Genomic DNA, 22,113 nt, shown 5'->3' with positions numbered 1-22,113 from the left:
CCAGTCTCAGTAAGGGTTGTTGGTGTCTTACTCATACTAACTTTGTAAATGCGATTTGAGGCTGGAAACAGTTTAGCAGATTTTTCTGCACTGTGTGTGTGTGTGTGTCTGTGTGTATGAAATTTTAGGGGGGGGGGGGTGGAAATAATTTTGAAAATATATCCATGAATTGTGGCCTCTTAATTATCAGAAATCTTGGCAAAGGCTGTAACTTTGGTGCTGTGTGATATATCAAACTATAAAGCCTGTTCTGTCCTGATGTTCACAAGGTTAAACCACTGATCAGTGTGTACATGAGGGTTTTATACAGTGCAGCAACAGTGTTGGAATGTCCATATGTCCAGTTACAAAATTAGCATTATTAGTGGTGCGGAAATGCTGTTAATAGCATTTTCCAAAAGCTGCCAGTGTACTGAAAACACTGGAGATAATGCTCCTGGTTCCCCACTGCCTTGCACCAAATTTGGTCCTTTACATCTGTGCAAAGTGGGCATAAAATACTACCGGATCGGAATGCTGTGATTTTACCCCCACCACTCACTTTGTACAGCATATGAGCACATGCTTAACTTTCGACACATCAGTATGTCACACTGATTTCAGTGGAACTTAAGCACGTGTTTAAGATCTGTGCTGAACTGCTGAATCAGGGCCTAAATGACTTTACAAGGTGCAAGGCAGCAGAAAATCAAGTCCAACAGTGCTATTCTCCGCAACAGCTGTTAAGTAACATCATAACATAGGAACGGCCATACTGGGTCACACCAATGGTTCATCTCACCCAATATCCTGTCTTCCAACACTGCCCAGTACCAGATGCTTCAAAATTTGGCATCATATTAGCTATCTGCCAGTCATCTGATACATAGGCTTGTTTAAGTGATAGGTTACATACCACAGTTAGTAGTTCTGCAATTTCATATTTGAGTTCCTCCAGAACTCTTGGGTGAATACTATCTGTTCCTTGTGACTTACTACTGTTTAATTTATCAATTTGTTCCAAAACCTCCTTTACTGGCATCTCAATCTGGGACAGTTCCTCCGCTTTGTCCCCTAAAAAGAATGGCTCGGGTGTGGGACTCTTTCTCACATCCTCTGCAGAGAATACCAATGCAAAGACTTCATTTAGCTTTTCTGCAACTTCCTTTTGTCTTCCTTGATTGCTCCTTTGGCACTTTGATCATCCAGTGGTCCCACTGAATTTTTGGCAGGCTTTCTGTTCTGCTAAAAAAAAATAATAATTCCTGTTAGTTTTTGTGTCTTCTGCTAGTTGCTCTTCAAATTATTTTTTGGCCTACCTATTTATACTTTTACACTTGCCAGAGTTTATGTTCCTTCCTGTTTTCCTCAGTAGCCTCTCTTCCGCAGTTACCATTAAAATTATTTTGATCTTATCTTATTTTGCTTGATGACATTTCAGCCAATAATTAATTGTTAAAGAAAGGGATAGTTTAAAAAGAAATGTTATCAATAGTTTCTTTAGTACATATGCAGCTTCAGAAAATAGTACTCATGCCAACTTTCTATAGCAGCAATAATACCGGGAACTCATTGCTGTGTTAGTCTGAAAATACTGCAGAATACTGCAATCCACCGTTTCCCAGGTACTAAATATCCACCAGAGTATAATGGTTCATGCACTCTGAATGTCATTCAGGGTCTGATCAGGTCTTCAGATTAGTCTTTCTTTCTTTCTTTCTTGTAAGTTACATTAGTGCCTAATTAGAGTATATCTATAGTCAGAAATAACAGCTGGCAGGTATAGAACTGAATGAATGTATGGTGGATTATCTTGTGTGTAATAATAAAACATATACAGGGATTGGAAACTGAATATTACAATGTATGTTAAACAGTTGAGCTTCAGCTATAACAGATATTTGCAGCAATATGCATCTGCAAGAGTGGTAATGTTAACACTAAAATCTTGGTAGTGCATTATATTGTTTTTTATCAACAAAACTACAAAACAGGATTATTTGATGTTCCCACTTTGTCAGCCCTTGACACGGGGGATTATTTGAACCTCTTTATTAGCTAGAGAGTGCATAAGACAGTGAGAGATACAGAAAGGAATGCCAATTTAAAACTTTAAACGCTGTTTACAACTGTACAGAACATGGATGTTCAGTAACCCCCTCTCCAAAGTAAATGTATAAATCAGCTATCTGTATTTTTAAAAAACTATAAACTGAACTCCAGTTGTATGCTCCAGCTTGTCAACAGATATTTATGAGGTGAGTGTAATATTATAACATTTATAGCGGTGAAATACATCCAGTGCAGGGAGCTAGTACAGAGCACAAGAATGTTAATGCCAGTAGAATTTTAATGCCCTGTAGACCAGGCTCTAACTGGTGTTGCTTTTGTTGGCTACAGTGAGAGAGGAAATCAGTGATGTCAGTTTCTAAATGCTGCAAAATATTTGGGGTCTGGTACTTAACCTGAAACAGATACGTCAGCACTCACTGTTGTCCTGTTATCAGTCTGGCGCTTGATCTGCACCACAGAGTTAGGTCGATATAAGGCAGCCTATGTCAACCTAACTATGTCAGTGTCTACACAACAGCCTTGCTCCCACCGATGTAAGTGCCCTACTACACCGACGTAATAACTCCACCTACACGAGAGGCGTAGGGCTTATATCAGTGTAGTTAGAGCGATGCAGTATCTGTGTAGACACTTTTCAGAGTGGTAGCCATGTCAGTCTGTATCAGCAAAAACAACGAGGAGTCCTTGTGGAACCTTAGAGACTAACAAATTTATTTGGGTATAAGCTTTCATGGGCTAAAACCCACTTCATCAGATGCATGGAGTGGCAAATACAGTAGGCAGGTATAAATACACAGCATATGAAAAGATGGGAGTTGCCTTACCAAGTGTGTGGGGGGGGTCAGTGCTAACGAGCCAATTCAATTAAGGTGGAAGTGGGCTATTCTCAACGGTTGACAAGAAGGGGTGGAAATCACTTTTGTAGTGCTAATGAGGCCAATGTAAACAAGGTGGCCCATTTCAAACAGTTGACAAGAAGATGTGAGTATCAGCAGGGGGGGATTAGAGTTTTTGTAGTGACCCATCCACTCCCAGTCTTTATTCAGGCCTAATTTGATGGTGTCCAGTTTGCAAATTAACTCCAGTTCTGCAGTTTCTTGTTGGCATGTAAACAGAAAGCTTATGCCCAAATACATTTGTTAGTCTCTAAGTTGCCACAGGGACTCCTCGTTGTTTTTGTGTAGACACTGTGTTCCTTACATGGGCTGTTGGCTGTCTCGGCTGGAGTCCTGAAATTAACAAGAAAGCTGGCTTCCAGCTCCCCATCCAGGCTGCTACTGGGTCTCCTTTCCAAGCAGGGCTGCCACCAAGCCTCCCAGTTTGGGCTGCCACCCGGGGTCTCCACAGGGAGCCCTGCTGCCCACCGGGTCCCAGCTCCCTGCTCCCCACTGGGAGCACAGCAACTGACTGGACTCCCACTGTGGATCTCCCTGCCAGAGGCAAGAAGCTCTCCAGCCATTGTATTCCAAGTCTTTCCCCCAAGAAAAGACCCCAGACCCTCTTGAAAAGAGCTAGATTTTTGAAGTGGCTAACATGGATTTGACCTTCCCAATTGTGACACCTGCCAGAAAGTGAAAGTAAGTCCAAGTGCTGTTTGTTTGATGTGGACGATTCAAAAAAATTCAAAAATTTGGGAGATCCAGATTCTCAGCTGCTGAACATCAGCATTGCCCCAGTGATCCCAAGGGACCTATGGAAGAGCTATAGAGAGAGACCGCTTTTTCAGGTTTTGAAACTCAGGCTTAACAGAGAGGCTAGTAGATGAAGAACTACAATAACATTGTGAGAATTGGGTTTATATAAGAGACAAATCTAAAAAGCTAATTTAAAAGAGTAATATTCCAAAATATTTTCTTCTATTTTTACTGACATTTCTCATGGTTAGATGGTCTTTGAGGAATTGGCTTGGCGAGCTCACGTGGGTAATGGGTATCAGCAGCTGTGCTTTACTCCACAGATCCTAGCATAGTGTACTCCAGGTGTGATCCTCCCAGGTTCCAAATGCCTCCTACAAAATGCCCAGCGTCCTCAGCTCCCACTGAACTGGGCAAGAAGGTTGACTTTGGACTCGGGAGTTTACGAGTCTTATCTTGCTCCCACTGAAACCAGTTAGGGTTTGGACATTGACGTCAGCAGGAGGAGGGTCAGGACCTAAGTGAGCCAGGCTGATAGAAAACAGCTGACATATTGTATGGCATAGTAATAATTTTAAAAAACCCCAACGAAATCTATTGTGGAAAACAACAGTAACAAAGAATTCAATAAGTGAAGCTGCTTGAAGAATGAAATTGTTCACATAAGGTATAAACTGCATGCTGAACCATTCAGTAATGAACAGGGAACATTTTCGTAGGCTGACTGATAGTAGCTCAAGGTATTAAAGCAGCAAAATCAGATGCACAAAGGACAATGTTCAGTTGTGTGACAAAGTGCTTGAGAATATACAGTTCAGCACTGGAAGAGGGATGGATAACAATCTATTCCATCCCCATTTTCCATGATTCTCCAGATTTATGCCCACGTCCCCACCCCTCCTTTTGAATTACTGGAGAATATTGCAAGTGAAGCGAAACATAGAGAAGAAAAAATATTCAGAGATGGTGGGTAGGGAGTATTTCTTAAGACAATATGACTAGGCAGGAGAGTCCAGCTATGTAAATATAAGAGAATGATTTAAAGCCCTATTCAGAGTTGAGTGTAATTGCTGCATTCAACTTTCTGTGGTGCTAAAAAGGAGTATGGGGCTGTCAGCACAACTGCACTTGTAGGATGGTAGTGTTATAAAGGGATAACAGACTAAAAAATATTATTGGAACCCTTGTAACAACATTAAACAGCCAGCTGTGGGTGCAGGGTTTTGTATAAAGAGATTCTTGCTTGTTTTTACTAATGCAACCACATTGTAGATACCTTTTAAAATATTTCTGAAACACCCAATAAAGAAAAGCAACACAGAAAACTTAAGGTATTTGGTATTCCCAAGTTAAATAATGATTGATTTCAGGATACTGTTCCTTTCTTTCATTTCCATTCAGTAAAGTCCTTCATAGGGGAAGGTGTTAAATGAAAAAGTCTCTTGCGGGTACTAAAAGCATTTCTTGGAGGGGGAAAAAAAGTCCATCTACTCGGATTTAAGCTTAGTAGTTTTTATTGTGAGGTTTATTGTAAATATGACAAAAGCAAGCACAAGGGGAAATGAGAAAAGATAGGAAAGGGGAAACATCTGTCTCCTTGGTGCTTGCTTGATTTGTGTGTAGCAGGCAAGATACAGGGCACCGCCTGGTCAGTTACGGTCAGGTGTGTTTTAACCTCCGGACCCCGCTGGTTTCCTGATCTGGAAGGACATCTGGCTGACATGCTGAAGCCATTCCCACTAACCCTCCTTCTAGGGAGAGGTGAGTACTCTCTGCCTTAGCTGTCATGCTGGTTATAGCAATGGTCTCAAATCATGGAGTTCATTCACTTCCAAAGATGGTCAGGCTTGAAATTGATTAGACAGAAGCTAACAAATAAGAATAAGAAAGGGAGGAAAAAATAGGGAAAGGAAATCACACGAGGGAGGGGGATATAGCAGGAATCCTCAATCTCACATCTCCGATGGTAATGAGCTGACATCCACATTGGTCTATTTGTGGCCTGGATAAATCAAGGGATTCCCCCAAAGTCCAGAGGGTAAGGTGCTGTCACTTGAATGAGATTGAGATTCCCCAAATCTGAGGATTTCAGAGTCCCCCGAAGACACTGACCCTGTGTCTCTCTCAGAGACATCCAGACAAGATGTTTTGTCAACCATACCATCGTCTCAGTTTGACCAATCAAAAACATTGATTGACATTTCTTTCAATCAAAGTTAGACATTTCTTTCTGTTTCAATAAATTCTTAGTGTCCTTCTCCCCCCCCCCCCGTTTGTTTCGCATGATACATATGTACATAAATCAAGAGTGCCTAGAGTTTATGGATAGACATCTTTTCAATGTTTTGCATAAATGCAAATATATATCAAAGTTAGTTAATGTACAGCGTTTTGGGCTGATAGGGCCTAATGCACCAATGATGTATGTGGCCACAACTCAACTGAAGGCACTGGAGTTGCACCATGTTCCTCCACTGTGAATTTGGCCTGAGAAGTCTTGTATAAATGCTAAATATGATTGTTATGAGTCTTTGAGATCAAAGAACATTTGTCCACTACACACACACACATACACAAAAGCGATTTTGATCCCTTTGTCGTTAGAGTCAACAGATTAGTTGAGTTCCAGGCTTCTAAAACAGAGCACTCCACAAGGCATTCCTCCCCAGTATACTGATCGCATTGTTCCAGTGTAGCAGCTGTTCTGTAGGTCACGCAGGAAAAGGAACATAGCCATTTCAACAATAGACATTCTTTTACCTTTTTTGCATTGGTACCTCGTGCCCTATTGTGCACTTTGACACGTTCGTCCGTTACCTTTGAAAGCAATGTGTGCCAAGGACATGTACCCTTATTGCCCAGTCAGCTAAGAAGAAACATTATTGTAAGATATTCAAATATACCGAATGATCTCGAAGTGACATAAAATGATCATTACCTTACTGCTGTCTGCATGAAACTGTTCCTGGATATCTCTCTCTCTCCCTCCTCCCCCCCCCTTTTTTTTTTTTAAATGTTCAGCATATTCTGATCCTGCAGTTCCTACAGGAATTACAATTCACCCACAAAACAGTTCTCGTTCTTTTTTTAAACCGTCGAACCCAGTGCATCCAAGCGACTCCCATCTCCTGTTGGAAAATCATGGAGTGCTTGCATAACTCACTTTTTAATTACTGTAGCCCTAAGACACTCATTTAGTTCAGTTTTATACTGACTACATGTTGGTATTGTTAAGGTTTATGACCCAATGATTTACAAGGCATGATACATCTGAATTCAAATTGGTTGTATTGATTGTTTAATTGAGTACGGGGACATGAGTGAAACATTAAGCCACCACATGGGCTGGCAGTGGTAACATGGCTGTGATGATAATTCATCTATGTTATTAGGTTCGTCGTGCAAGCAGGCTTTAATACTGGATGCCAAAAATAACTTACGTTTGATACACTTTAACCAAAGTTCAAATTGGTCAGAACAATAATTTAATATTCTGATGTCTTATTTTAATTATCTAATAAATATCACCATCCTGTTACATGAGGGAGCGTGTCTGCTGATTTAGAGCAGGAGCTGGGAACTGCAACCAAGACTCCTGGGTTCTTTTCAGAGAACCAGCTCACACTCGTTGTGTGACATTGGGTAAATAATTTAAGACCTGAATTTCAGAGCTGGTGAGCACCTGCAGCTCCCCATTTGATTCCATTTGGAGTTACAGGTGCTCAGCATCTCTGAAAATCAGATTATTACCTTCTGTATGCTTCAGTTTGCCCATCTATAGGACATTGTTCTTTTTATGATTTATTAATATTTAATATTGGCAGCACAGGGCTGTTTTGATAGTTAATATTTATAGGGTGTTTTGTGACCTCTGATGCAAATAGTCAATCCAATCCCCAGTGCCCTACCTAAATATCTAGCTGAGAGCTGGGATCTGCATATGAGAACATGGGAGGAACTTTCCTCCAAAGACAACTTCGTCTTTAATCTACTGGCCCTGGCCCATTTTGGGCACTGAGGGGCAACCCCTCAGCTAGAAAAAATTCATTGCTACCACATGTTAGACAGATCTCTGGTAGTCACCACTAGAGTGGATGGAGATGCTGGAAGTGGTGTAGTTTTTCTATATCATGTAATGTTTAAACATTATCAGGCACCCAATCAAAAAAAAAATCATAAAATCACAAAAAGGGCCATAACTCGTAGAAACATAGTTTAATTTTGACCAAAATTGGTAGAAAATTTCTAAATGCAATTGATAATCTTAGAATCATAGAATATCAGGGGTGGAAAGGACCTCAGGAGATCATCTAGTCCACCCCCCTGCTCAAAGCAGGACCAATCCCCAACTAAATCATCCCAGGCAGGGCTTTGTCAAACCTGATCTTAAAAACCTCTAAGGAAGGAGATTCTACCACCTTCCCAGGTAACCCATTCCAGTGCTTCACCACCCTCCTAGTGAAATAGTTTTTCCTAATATCTAACCTAAACCTCCCACACTACAACTTGACACCATTGCTCCTTGTTCTGTCATCTGGCACCACTGAGAACAGCCTAAATCCATAATGCAACTGTGTACTCAAAATAGTACTGTTCTGGAAAGTTTAGGAAATATTTAGCCCCAGGTTTATATATATATATATAAATGTGTAAGATTTGTAAGCAATATATATATATTTACTGCTTACAAATCTGGGGCTAATATATATATGCACTATCTGGTTGGCCAAAGACATAAGTATAACCATGTGCTCTTATGTAACTTCTACCTATACATATGAGCTGCTGAATGTCTAATGCAGCACCCTTATGAGCTATATTAGTCACAAAAGTAGTCACAGTAATTTGCAGATGGTTGAAACATTTCTACTGCTCCCCCCTCAGAATCTGTATCTGACGTGTTCAATTCTCTGTTGCTACAGTCTTCACTGTCACAGTTGCATGCATTGGAGCACACCAAACTTCTTGCATTTGGACATTCCCTCTGCAGGCCCTCTCACCATACTTGATTGATTCTTCATTATATAATTGTCACCATTAACAGCAGTGTATTGACATTTTAGTCATAAGAACATTAAAATGGCCATGCTGGGTCAGACCAATGGTCCATTCAGCCCAGTATCCTGTCTTCTGACAGTGGCCAGTCCCAGATGCTATAGAGGGAATGAACAGAATAGGGCAATTTCAAGTGATCAATCCCCTGTCTTCAAGTCCCAGCTTCTGGCAGTCAGAGGTTTAAGGGACACTCAGAGAATGAATTGCATCCATGACCACCTTGGCTAATAGCTATTGATGGACATATCCTCCATGAATTTATCCAATTCTTTATTTTAACCCAGTTATACTTCTGGCCTTCATGACGCCCCCTGGTAATGAGTTCCACAGGTTGATTGTGTGTTGTGTGAAGAAATACTTCCTTAAGCTTGTTTTAAACCTGCTGCCTATTCATTTCATTGGGTGACCCCTGGTTCTTGTGTTATCTGATGGGGTACATAACACTTCTCGAGTCACTTTTTCCACACAATTCATGATTTTACAGACCTCTGTTATACCCCGCCCTAGTTATCTCTTTTGTGAGCCAAACAATCCCAGTCTTTTTAATCTTTCCTCATATGGAAGCTGTTCCATACTCCTAGTCATTTTTGTTACCTTTCTCTGTATCTTTTCCATTTCTAATGTATCTTTCTGATATGGAGCAACCAGAATCACATGCAGTATTTGAGGTGTGGGCGTAATCCAAGATAGTCCAAGGATAAATGTTCATCAGCTGATCAAGCAGCTCCCCAAAAGTTTTGTACTTGGCAGTATCAGTGCACACCATCTGCAGAAGCACCATGAGGTCAATAATAGCTAATGTTGGCTCCTCAGATGCTGATAGCTCAACTATTGACAGATTTTTCTCCAGCCAAGACAGTGTGTTGCTCTTTTGGGTCTTTCTTAGAGATCCATCCAAGCTGAAGTGGGACAGGTGCCAGTTTATACTTCATCAAACCCTGGATATCAGCATCTCTGGACTAGCCAATACTTGTCTGCCTGCTGAATATGTGATGATCAATAGTTATTGCTTGTGCTGTGTGCGTCTTTTGTTTGATTGTTCTGTTGAGATTTCCAAATGATTTGAGATTATGTTCTTTTTGGGGGATCAAAGAGGTCTACCTCACTCCTTTGCAGTCTACTGCTTACAAACTGCTTTGCTTCTTGTGTGCCATTCTATCTCATAATGCACAAACTTCCTGCAGTTTCAGGTGGGTCCACAGTAGACGTTACATTGTTCACAAGTGACTGTTTGTTGTCTGAGCTTGTTCCAGGTTCAATGCTAAAAGGATTCGTCATACTTTACATCTCAACTTTTATAATATCTTGGACAGCACTTTCATCTGCTGCCATATACTTTGTGGTAGCTTCTTTGTGGAGATCTGTTGCTGAATGCTGCATTCCACACATTTGTTTTGTTAGCTGTTACAGCTGCCTTAAAATGTGCAGGCAGATACTTGATCAGAGCTTTATCTTTTATGCAAAGATGATGGTGCTTCCCACAGTCCTTGTTGAGAGATTGCTTGATGGTCATGTCATACTGTACACCATGGAAGGGTCTGGCAGTCCAGTACACTGCTCCCTATCAATGAGGGCATAATAGATATCTGGCTTCTGCTCCTCTGGAAGTCTGGCTTTTGCTATGTTTATACAACCCCATCTAGCATAATTCACGTGGCCACACGGGAAGTCAAATGGAATCATCTCTGCAAAATATCTCAAGCTCCATGGACTTGTAATTGTCCCTCTTTACTGCTACATAATCCATCAGTAGTTGGGTGGAAGAAATCCATTACGTAGTTTTCCCAGAACAGAAATGTATCTGAACAATTCTTTCCTTAGGTAACACAAGTGTCCATGGGCTGGTGGAGTGATTGAGTGCTGTCATGAAGTCTGCCCAAGCATTCTGTGCTTCCACTCTGTTTTCTCTGTGTGCACATCTTCAAATACTTCAGTGTATGTTCAAGCTTTCTGCAAGCTGCATCTCTACTCATCTTTTGGGAGCACATCATTGTTTATGGAATCGCCTAGTGCCATCTATTTCAAGCGAGTCATTGCCTCATTCCTAAGCTTGTGGGTTCTAAGGCCATGCTTATATGCTTTCCCTTTTAGAGCATGGCTGATGAATGAAATGCCATAGATATTGCCTTCTACAAGGATGTCTTCAAACCCATTTTCCTGCATCACGCTGCCTATATATCCATGAAATTCATTACACAATGCATGCCTCCCAGCTCAGGGTGGTCATTGTCAAATTTGTATTGAATCAACTGGGCTTTTCAGTAAATTATTTCATCATGCACGACATAGGTCCAGTATTGGCCCAGAGAGTGGAATGTATCCTGAAAACATTTCATCATGGTGTACACCAGGGGTCGGCAATCTTTCAGAAGTGGTGTGCCGCGTCTTCATTTATTCATTCTAATTTAAGGTTTCGCGTGCCAGTAATACATTTTAATGTTTTTAGAAGGTCTCTTTCTATAAGTCTATAATATATCGCTAAACTATTGTTGTGTGTAAAGTAAATAAGGTTTTTAAAATGTTTTAGAAGCTTCATTTAAAATTAAATTAAAATGCAGAGCCCCCTGGACCAGTGGCCAGGACCTGGGCAGTCTGAGTGCCACTGAAAATCAGCTCGCGTGCCGCCTTTGGCAGGCGTGCCGTAGGTTGCCTACCCCGGTGTACAATATACTAAACATCAGTTGCCGGTGCAGGGATCATTGAACAGTAGCCAATATTCATAAAATATAAAATAGACAGAAAAACATTTCTCAAGTCAGTCCATTCTACAAATGACAAATATTTTGATGTATTACATGGTACAAACACACTCATACAGTCATGTTACTACAGAACTTTGCTTTAACTGAAGGCAAAAAAGTATGGGAAAATGCATAAAATATATCACCTGGGGCTAAATAGTTCCCAAACGTCCCAAAACAATACTATTCTGAGTACATAGTGGCATTAGCAATTGTATTTAGAAGCTTTCTGCCATTTTTGGTCAAGATTAGAGTGTTTCTTCGAGTTAGGTTTCTTTTTTTATGATTTTTTTTCAGATTGGATACCTGATAACGTTTAAATATTGCATGATATATGTACCTATCATATGGTAGCAATGACATTTTTCTAGCTGATGGGTTACCCTAACTCATTAATAAGACCCCTTTTTAAATCTGGCTACTACATCCTGGAAGTTACTACAGTCTGCCTGGCCCTAGAACCTCAGAAGGGTGAAGGACAACTAAAACTGAAGGATACAAGGCCATAATAAATAATAGGGCAGATCCCTTCATCCACCCCAAAGCTCCTTGCTCAGCTTCTGAGGAAGCCACTACAGAACCGGGCACCTTGCCATGCTCCCCAAATCCCACCAATCCTAGTACAGTGGAACAGAACTAGTCCCACTCCCAGCGGAATCTCCATGCTGGTGAAGGCAGGGCAAGATTTGTAAACTATACACCGAGTACTGCAAACCTGCAAGTTAAAGTGCTTGCTTGAGTATGGGTTTGAAGGATTCCATCACCCTTAAAAAAAGCACACGGTAATACATGTATTCAAAATCTAGCTTTTAATTGAGTGTGTTTACATGAGTGATCTGTTTACTCTTAGGTCATTTCCTTTTAACTCCTTGCTTCCCTTGCAACTATAAGAATTATCTAAATGATTGAGCCTCTTTTTTTGTATGTTTTCCTTTTGTGATTTAAAATTATAAAGTCAAAATGGCTTATATTTTCCTGTAAAAATCAAAAATACATTTCAGCCATTTAAGTAGTAATTTCAACTTGCCTAAATAGGAAAAAAGTAATAGAAGATTATTGTGGTACCTGTTAACATAATGAAGTGCTAGCCGTGGGCCTGGATATCCTGGTAGCAGAATAAAGGGGGAGAAGTTGTTTGCTAGCCAAGTGGAAAAAAGAAAGAAGGGAAAATTGTTTTCAGAAAACTAGCCTTTCGGGTGTGGCCTTGATTGCAGGCACACCGATCAGGTGACCCTTGGTGGCCTAATCCCTCAACTGATAGTTCTGCATTCTTATCGGGGACAATGCCATTGTCCATCTTCCCTGTCTGATGAAGAGGGCTGACGTGTAAAGGAGAGGAATAAAATATAGCCCCAATCCCTGCTATTCACTGTGCACGGAACACCACTGATGTCAGAAGGGCTCTGTGTGGGTGCAGCAAACTGCAGGATTGCAGCCCAGGATTAGTATCAATTTTTTAAACATCTTTGGAAGCTAAGACTATTCCACAGATGTTTTGGGCATTTCTGTGGCAATTTTAACATATCTAAATAGCGGGGAAAGTCATGATAATCTGCATGTTGCAGTTACTTTTAAGAATTTGCTTCCCTCTCCTCCTCCTCTGTATTAGATATAAGGCAGCATTCAGTGGAAACAATTATGTAAATGTATTAAACTTGCAAACAAGATCAAGAAAAAGCTCTGCTAGCATTCCTATTTTATTGACAAATAGCAGTAATCTATAACGTATGTACAGTATAACACTACATGTTAAACTGTTTAATTACAACATGCCATTTACATTGGCTTCATATAGTACCTTTTAATGTGCCCTTAGTGTGTGGGCATTATAAAGATGCACTCCTTGTCACATTCTATTACCTAGACATGAAACTTGTTCTGTACAATGTTGGCATGGAGTACTTGTAGTTACATTAATGGCAGTACAACATTCCTGACCTTCAAAGTAATTAGCACTTTCACTGTGTTTTCAACATCCTGATTTCAGCTGTCTTATGTGAGCATCAGACTGTTCTCCAAAGATTGCTTATTATAGATTTTTTTGCATTTAAGATCTGTCATCTGCCACTTTTTCTATACGAAAAGAAGAATAAACATGCAGGCAAATAAATAATGGAAGTTACAACTCCAGGTGCAAGTACCTGACAATACATAAAATACACCCGCTAGCATGGTGGCATGGTGATAGTCTAAGGTACTACCAGATGTGGGTTCATAGATAAAGACTGAGAATCAGCTCGTGCGTTAACTCCAGGGATAGCTTGGCTGTATAGGCAGAGACCAAACTTTTCAAAAGTTAGGCACTAAAATCCATAACTTTCAATACCCTCATGAGAAAATATTGGCCAGAGTTCTCAGCCCCATAAGAAGGGGAGTACTTGAGCACTTTCTAAAGGGAGCACTTTTGGCTAACTCAGGAGCTGGGTTGGTTGGCTCTGGAGGGAGTTGCATTCAGTACTCCGTAGCCTCCAAGATGCTTCAAGGTGGAGACTTGAGCCTGAGAAGCTAAGGGGGATCTCAGTACTCTTAAGAAGAGCTTGGAAGCCCTTTCCTGCACCTAGATCCCATGTCCTTTCCTGCAATCTGCAAAGTTCCTGTGGGCCAGAAACAATGCAGGGATTTCAAGTCTGATCTCATTCTAGTTGTTACATACTGCTTCCTTCTGCGCTATGTGACAGAGGGGAATATGTGACTCTCTGTCTTCTTAGGACACTTTCTCTCTCTACAGCCATTCTTTCACTGTAAGTCTGTGACACTGTAAACAAATAGTTACTTAAGCCCATCTTATTTCCTTTGATAGATTTTGTTAGAAAATATTTGAAAATAACTTTGGGGGAAATGTTCTGGTTGAACCATATGCATCCAAAATTCCCTGGTTTCTAATTCTGGAAGTCTGAGATAAATTAAAAAGTAACATTTTTTTTTTTTATAAATCTTAGCAATGGGCTTTTCAAACAATATTTTAGCCATTTTTTAAAGGCAGTTGGCAAGAAGTTTGCATAGATTGTGTTGTTAAAAACCAAACAAATGCTTAATTTTTTTTCTTAATTTCAGTAAAATTAAAAAAGCTTTGATGAAACCAGTGTTTTGCCTTAAAAGGTCATGAAAATAAACCCCAATTAAAAGTAATGTGACCTTAATTATAATAAAATAAAATGTTTGTAGTGTTCTAGGAGAAAAAAGTTTCATAGCCATTGTTATGGCAGTATCCTTTGTACTGCGTTAGTGAACGTTGTAATTGCTGTGTTTGTAGTTGGAACATTGTTCCCATTATAAACACCTATTTACAAGAAATTTGTCCATATAAAATTATTTGACCAAATCACACCAGTTATTATTTTGTTCTTGCTGTCTAGCCCACAGTAAGAATTTAAGACATTGCCATGTTTTTTTTTTAATTACAAAATTAGCTCTGTTTCAACACTGTTTTGCTTTCATAATAATCTGAAATATTTTTTAATCAAATAAGAAACCAAGCAAACCTCTAGTAGGATATAAAAAGTGGCAGTGGGTGGCCAACAGTAGATCAGGTTGCAAAGCTGCCACAACTCCACTTACCTGGGGATAGGTAGGGTGGGGGATCAGAAGTCTCAGCAGCCACTTTTCTGCTGGGATACCAGTGAGAACAGAGATGGAAACACAAGTTGCCCTCTGCCAAAATTACTCCTCATAGTATCCTATGATTTTGGCTGGTGCAGGAGGATGTAGTTTACCAGATTTGCTGAATGTGGTCCGCATTTTGTAGTCTCTTATATAGCTAGATAGTGTCTCTTTCCCTAGAACTAAGGAGTTATTTTGTATTTAGAAGTGTTAAAGCTCATGAATGCCAGGTTTTTTTTTAGTGTTCACAAGGTCTCATTTCAGAGTAGCAGCCGTGTTAGTCTGTATCCGCAAAAAGAACAGGAGTCTCTAAGGTGCCACAAGTACTCCTGTTCTTTTTACAAGGTCTCATTGACTCTGTGCAAGAAGACCTAGAGTAGCATATTTTACTGGTAGTCATTTTAGTCCTTAAGTAAAATGTTGGTGCACTAAAACACATTTTAAAGACTGACCAAGAATTGTCCCTTCCTGACTACATTCAAATCTGCACGCTAAAGGGAAAATAATCTAAGTATTTATCCAAAATTCATATAAATTCATGCACCAGTAAATATATCTAAAGAACTATAAGGCTATGACACAAAACAATCAAAAGCAAGAATTTTGAGGTGAAGGGTAAATTCTAACATGCTTCTCTTCACCTAAGGTACACTGGGGCTTGCCTAAGAATTAATTTCTGCAAATGTTTTATGGTGTCTATTTTTCACATACCATATTGCACTTTGGGTGTGAATTTCCTTGCTTTTATTGTTTCTTTAGGGGTAGCTTTATTATGGGAATTTGCATAGAGCTTTTGAGCTTTATGCTCAAGAAATGCTTTGCCCTTTTACTACAGCACGCATTTTGTTATACTTAATTTTTTTTAAATTGTGGCACAAGATGTGAAAATGTCTGGTGCCTTTTATCTGCTACCTTCAATGGAATATTTTAACGCTCGCACACTTTATCTTCTCTCCATCTTCTCTGCATTTATAATCAACATTGTAGCAGCAAGGAAACACCGCAGTTAATCCAACCCTGCATTCACTTTGTTATATTTATCACAAGAAAAATAGGACATAGACTCATTAGAAAAGCATTATGAAAAAAAGATTCCCTTGGTCTATGCTGCACTGTATATTTATTCTTCCAGTTGATCTGGAGAACACTGCCTCCTCACATACCACTCAAAGTCTGACATCTGTTTATGCTTGCTTGAATGGTGCCAAATAATACTAGCGGTAAGTTACTGTACATAGTACCCAGGTACCCTTATTGTTAGAAGTATTTTAATCAAAAAAGTTATTAAATAAATGAATTAAACATGGAGCTTTGGCCTGATTTTCCTGAGGACCCAGTGCATACTGTTAAAAAAAATTAAATAAAATGAAACCGTAATAGTGCCAACAAATCATTAAAAAAAAAAAAAGGGAAAACACTGGTATATCTGTTTACTCAAAAACTAGCTCATTTTACCTATGATTTACTTTTAAATGTCTGTTTTAAATTAATTCAAATACAATTCCTAATAATAAATGATGCATTGTAGGAATTTAGAGAGCTCTAAAATGTGCTGAGTGACAAAGACAGTTAAGAAGACAAGGTCCCTGATTTCCCCCCCCCCCCCCAAAAAAGCTTAAAAGCATCTATTAACTGAAAGGCCTAAGGGATTTAGGAGCACAAGTCAATGAAACTCAGTGAAACTTGTGCTCCTAATTACTTTGACACTTTTGAAAATCTCCCTCTGAGTGTGCAAATATCCTTTTATACAAGATCATTATAAAAATAAAGTTGTAGTTAATCTGTAAGAGAGATGGGGGGAGTTTGCTCAGCACTCTAAAATGAAAAGGGGTATCCAATCTGGGTGCTTTATGGCAAAGGAGACGCTCTATGGCAAACACATAAGTACTGGTGCCTGCTGGAAAGCCACATACTGCGTTGACTTCTGATTAGGGCAACAAAAATGATTAGGGGGCTGGAGCACATGACTTATGAGGAGAGGCTGAGGGAATTGGGATTATTTAGTCTGCAGAAGAGAAGAATGAGGGGAGATTTGATAGCTGCTTTCAACTACCTGAAAGGAGGTTCTAAAGAGGATGTATCTAGACTGTTCTCAGTGGTGGCAGATGACAGAACAAGAAGCAATGGTCTCAAGTTGCAGTGGGGGAGGTTTAGGTTGGATATTAGGAAAAACTTTTTCACTAGGAGGGTGGCGAAGCACTGGAATGGGTTACCTAGGGAGGTGGTGGAATCTCCTTCCTTAGAGGTTTTTAAGGTCAGGCTTGACAAAGCCCTGGCTGGGATGATTTAGTTGGGGTTGGTCCTGCTTTTATCAGGGGGTTGGACTAGATGACCTCTTGAGGTCTCTTCCAACCCTAATCTTCTATGATTCTATGATTGAGGAACCAGACCATGATTTTATATTGCACAGCCGCACCCAATAGTATCGGGGGGGGGGGGGGGTGAGATCTTTTCACTAGTGGAGGACCTTGAGATGAAATATTCAACCAATGCTGTGACTTAGGCTATGTCTACACATACAGTGCTGCAGCTATACCATCGCAGCTACACTCCTGCAGCACATCTGGTGAAGACGCTCTATTCCAACGGGAACAGCAGAAGCTATGTTGACGGCTGACATAGCGCTGTGCGCACGAGCGCTTACATTGGCGTAACTTACCTCACTCGGGGGGTGGTTTATTCACCCCCCCCCGAGTGACATATACGTTATGCCGAAATAGGCTGTAATATGGGCATACCCTAACTAGCAGATGTTAATGACACTGTATCCATTTTGGGAGAATACTAGGACTGTCCATAACAGAATTCTGAACTAAGCTTCAGTATAACTTTCACTTTTCCATCCTGGAAAAGGAAGGTGTTGCTTCTTTGCAAGTGAGACATCTTTAAAGGGAGCTCCTTCTGGGAAGAGTACAACACAGCTGACGAGTGGCCATCAATACGCTCTCTGGCCAGGGCTTTAAGTAAAAATTGTTTTCTATTTCAAGCTTGTGGAAATAACTAGTCTCTTCTCAGTGCTCACCTCCCAATAGGATGAATGACTTTTGGACCAAATTCATCCCTAATTTAACCCCCCCCCCCTAAAGTCAGTAGAGCTACACCAAGAATGATTTTGGCCATTGTGTCTAAGTATGATATTCTCAGATCCAGATAAACCGGACAGTATGGGGAACAGTTTCAGTTTGGTACAAAAGCCTGTGTGTAGATGTGCGGCTCTGGTTATTTTTAATAAAATTACCGGACCTGCATCAGCCACACAACATCAATGCTTTACTGGCAGTCATGTTTATTTGGAGCAAGTTTAATGGGAAATATGTTATCGGTTACAGGGAAAATCTCCAACTTTGAACATCATCTAATTTTATTGTGTTTAAAACAGAACAACAAAGTTGAGTTTGTTTGTGTGTCTAGCAATTATTCAGAACTTGAAGACTTGTTAAATCTTCCTTAACAATGACCTCTGGAGGATCCAAAACATGGCACTTATCTTCTCATTGCTCTTAATAAGGAAAGTATATAATAAATCTGTACACCAAATGTGATGGCGTGCTCTGGATGATTTCCATCTTAAGTTTTAACATATTTGTTTATGCATGTTATTTCCAAAAGCATACACATTTAAGTAATTGTTCGTATGTGACACGTTAGCACTGGTATTCAAGGATCCTTACTTTGTATTTATTACTTCACTCACCAATTAAAATTATTGTCTCTTTGTTTTTTCCTTCAGGGCCGATGTGTTAACTTTAGCCGCGTTCAGACTCAGTAAAGGAGGCTAAGAGGATACGAGGATGAAAAACTTCCACGCTGCCATTCTTTAAGCAACCAAAGACAACTGAGCACGTTCCCGAATTTCTTCAATCCGCTTGAGCCTCGTAGCTCCGAAGAGTTTTCCGTTCCACTCTTCCCCAAGCCAGTGTTATTGCACCAAACTCTTGTGTTCTACTACATTACAACCGTACTCCATGATTTGCAACAGTGACAAAAAGAGAAGCGTTGACCTGCATGCTTAGGCTTTGATAGAAAATCCAGTACGCATGTGCGGGCGGAGGAAAAAAAACCGACCAAAGATCATTTTGCTTTGTTTTGATTTTAAAAGGACTGCAAATTCTCAGGACGCAGTGTGCTTTTAGTAGAGATGCAAAGTCTCTCAGATGCAAAGATGGCACTTGTTATTTAAATAGGGACTATTAGCCAGAGGCGGAGGGTAAAAATTCCCACTAGGCTAAGCAAATGCAAAAGTTCAGTGCCTTACAGCTATGTCAGATCACAAAATCCTTCTGAGTCCCCCATCGCATTGTGCCTTACGGGAACCTTCTGACTGGAAATCTTGTCATTCTAGCACTGAAAAGTGCACACGCATGACAAAATGTAGACAGGGTGCCTCAAGGTATTGGTAGCCAGCAAGACTTTGCCCTTTAGTTTTTGAAGACACCTTTCTTTCATTATGCACCCAGGACAGGAAGAAAATTAATAGAGCGTTATTCTACAGGAAGACAGCCTGTAACCAGAGATCTTGAGCAGAGTTTGAGGGACTGATGCGTCAAGACCTTGACACTTAGGCTGGTGGTTTTTCCCCTTTCCTACATTCAGAGTTCAGTAGCGCATAAAACATCATCATCTATAAACATGCCTAGCAGTTCTAGGCTTATGTATATTTTTTTTTTAAATTAAAAAAAATTTGTGGCCACAACGCTGGTATCTCAGGGGGTTTCCCCCCCCCCCCCCAATCTCCAAGGGCTCTTCAGCGTCACAAGCCAGCAACTCTCTTTGCATGAGAATTTCAAAGTTTAATTAATATAATTAAAAGCAACAGCAAGCAGCAGCCTGTGAAGATTTTGCTCATCTTTTTTATGCCTTTTGACATTGAATGACCTATTACTGTATGCGCATTACTCGGTTTTCAAGGGGGCTCTGTGCATTGGCTACGATTCAGCAGTGGAAAAAGACCTCCTTTCATCAATTTACAAATTAAATTTACAGGAGCGCTGGCCATCACAAAACATTGACAATGTATGTATTGTAATTTTTTAGAAAAACCAGCGTCGTGTCACGTCGCCAATGCCAAATTATGTTAGCGTGAGCGGAAACACTGTGGGGGAGGAAGGAGGCAGCAGCTGAAGAAAAAGGCTCAAATGATCCAGTCACTTTCGATACTGTACTTCAGATGCAAAATGGATATTCGAGTCGAAACCTGACAAAGCGCGCCTGCTTTGATGTGAACTGGTATAGACAATGACCAGTGGCTGGGTCAGTGGGATGTCTCTCTGCGAGCAGGGAGGCTTATCAAATGACACTAAAAATAAGTTCAACAACCATCACATTTGAGGGGAAAAGGCGAACATTTCACATTTGGTGGGCATGCATGTGCGCAAGATGGAAAGAGCGATGCGAAGCGTCCTGGTCTAATTATCCCCTTTGTGCTCTTCATCGAAATCGCAAGGGACAAAATAATTCTCTTGGTCGATGTCCAAATTTGCGGCACTGCCCAAAGAAGCCTTTACATGTATCCACTTGCTTACATCTTTTGCTTGAGTTTATTTATGTCACTGGTTGCATTATCAGCATCAGCCATGTGTGCACAAAGATTATAAATAAAATTCTTAGATAAGTTTCTGTGATCCCTTCTTTTTTTACTCCCTCTGCAGTTAAAGCATTATTTTGCTGGCTCTAAAGTCTCCCTAGCTACCAGCTTAAAACGATAGACCCACCTTCCTGTGGCATCACATGTGTTCCCAAAAAGGCATGTCACAGGCTAACTCAAATGGCTACTGTCTATCCCACAACTATTTCAAATTTGTCAGATGCTCCCATATGTATGATAGGTAGCATTAGTCATATAAATAGAACAATAACATGCCAAAAGAGCTTTCTGTCGACTGTAGCATTCACAGAATTCTAGCTCTGATACCAGTGTCACGGTGGACTTTTTTTTTTCTTTTGAAGGGGAGGAGTAATGACTTGCTGTGTTTATGTACAAAAGAGTGATTTGTTTTTCACATAGACCAACCACAAGCAAATCTTCACTTGATTTCAAGCCATTGGTTAAATCGATGCACTTTTATCCCTTAATTCAAGATGATAATCAAACTCAATAGGTTTGCCAAAACACAGGTGCAGTCCCACACGCACCTCTGCCTGTTCTGCCTCAACATTCCAGAAGTTCTTGGGCCAATCAGGCAGAAAGTTAAAATAAACCCTTGTTTTCCATTTTTAATGAAATCCCACGTCTATTTTGAGGTACATGGAAAATGGTCTTTATTTACCAACAACAGTGCACATAAAAAGCCAGTTTTTCTGGATGAAATAGTCTGTATTTCAAACTAAAACAAATAATTTAAGAAGATTTCTTGTCCAACATATCTTCTGTGTATAAAACATTTTTTCTAACATATCCACATAAATGTAAATTCCATGATAATGTCTTCTTCTCTATGGTTGTCTATCCAGGATTATTTTTAAAAAACACCGAAATTTTGAATTTTTCATAGAGCAGTTGATGCTGAGCAGAATTTTTTTTCAGATATCTGCACTGGTTTCCCCTTCTAAATGCTGTTATATTATGATATGTTACACTTTTGACTCATTTGAAGAGCAAATCTTAAGATCTTCATTATTCTATAAGATGGAATATCTGTCATTAATACATTTTGGGGGAAGAAATTGATAGCACAAGTTTAAACCCATTGATGTAAAATGACACAAAGTGAGATTTACTTGACATGATAGGCAAATGTATACACACTAACTTCAATCAAAAGAATTTGAATAAAACTAAAATAATTGATTTAATGCAATTTGTGGCTTAATACAAATTTCACTTTGTGAAATAACCATGTTCTGTTACCAAAGTCTTAATATTTATTTTAGACTGCACAACAGAGGAACTAGTACTTTGGGAAAATAATCAAATTAAAATGGAGTCCGGAGAACTGTACAGCTAGAAGTAGATCTTTAAAAAAAATAATGAAAAAAGTTGTGTGGGAAGATGCACACTATTACTTTAATATCATATTTCTAAAGCATGAAAG

At 39.9% G+C, this 22,113-nt stretch overlaps 1 protein-coding gene across 2 annotated transcripts in view; it reads left to right on the top strand.

Annotated features, from left to right (window-relative positions):
• Window positions 1–20,698, top strand: part of ANTXR2 (ANTXR cell adhesion molecule 2) — a 176,799-nt gene extending 156,101 nt beyond the window's left edge. For both annotated transcript variants that reach the window (XM_034770867.1, XM_034770866.1), the window contains one exon: window positions 18,813–20,698. In XM_034770867.1, the coding sequence (XP_034626758.1) occupies window positions 18,813–18,851 (39 nt within the window). In that variant the 3' untranslated portion in view covers window positions 18,852–20,698. The remainder of the gene's footprint in view (window positions 1–18,812) is intronic.
• The last annotated feature ends 1,415 nt before the right edge of the window (window positions 20,699–22,113 follow it).

The sequence above is a fragment of the Trachemys scripta genome, chromosome 5 (assembly GCF_013100865.1).
Source record: "Trachemys scripta elegans isolate TJP31775 chromosome 5, CAS_Tse_1.0, whole genome shotgun sequence".
Lineage (NCBI taxonomy): Eukaryota > Metazoa > Chordata > Testudines > Emydidae > Trachemys > Trachemys scripta.
This window is presented reverse-complemented; position numbering and strand designations above follow the sequence as displayed.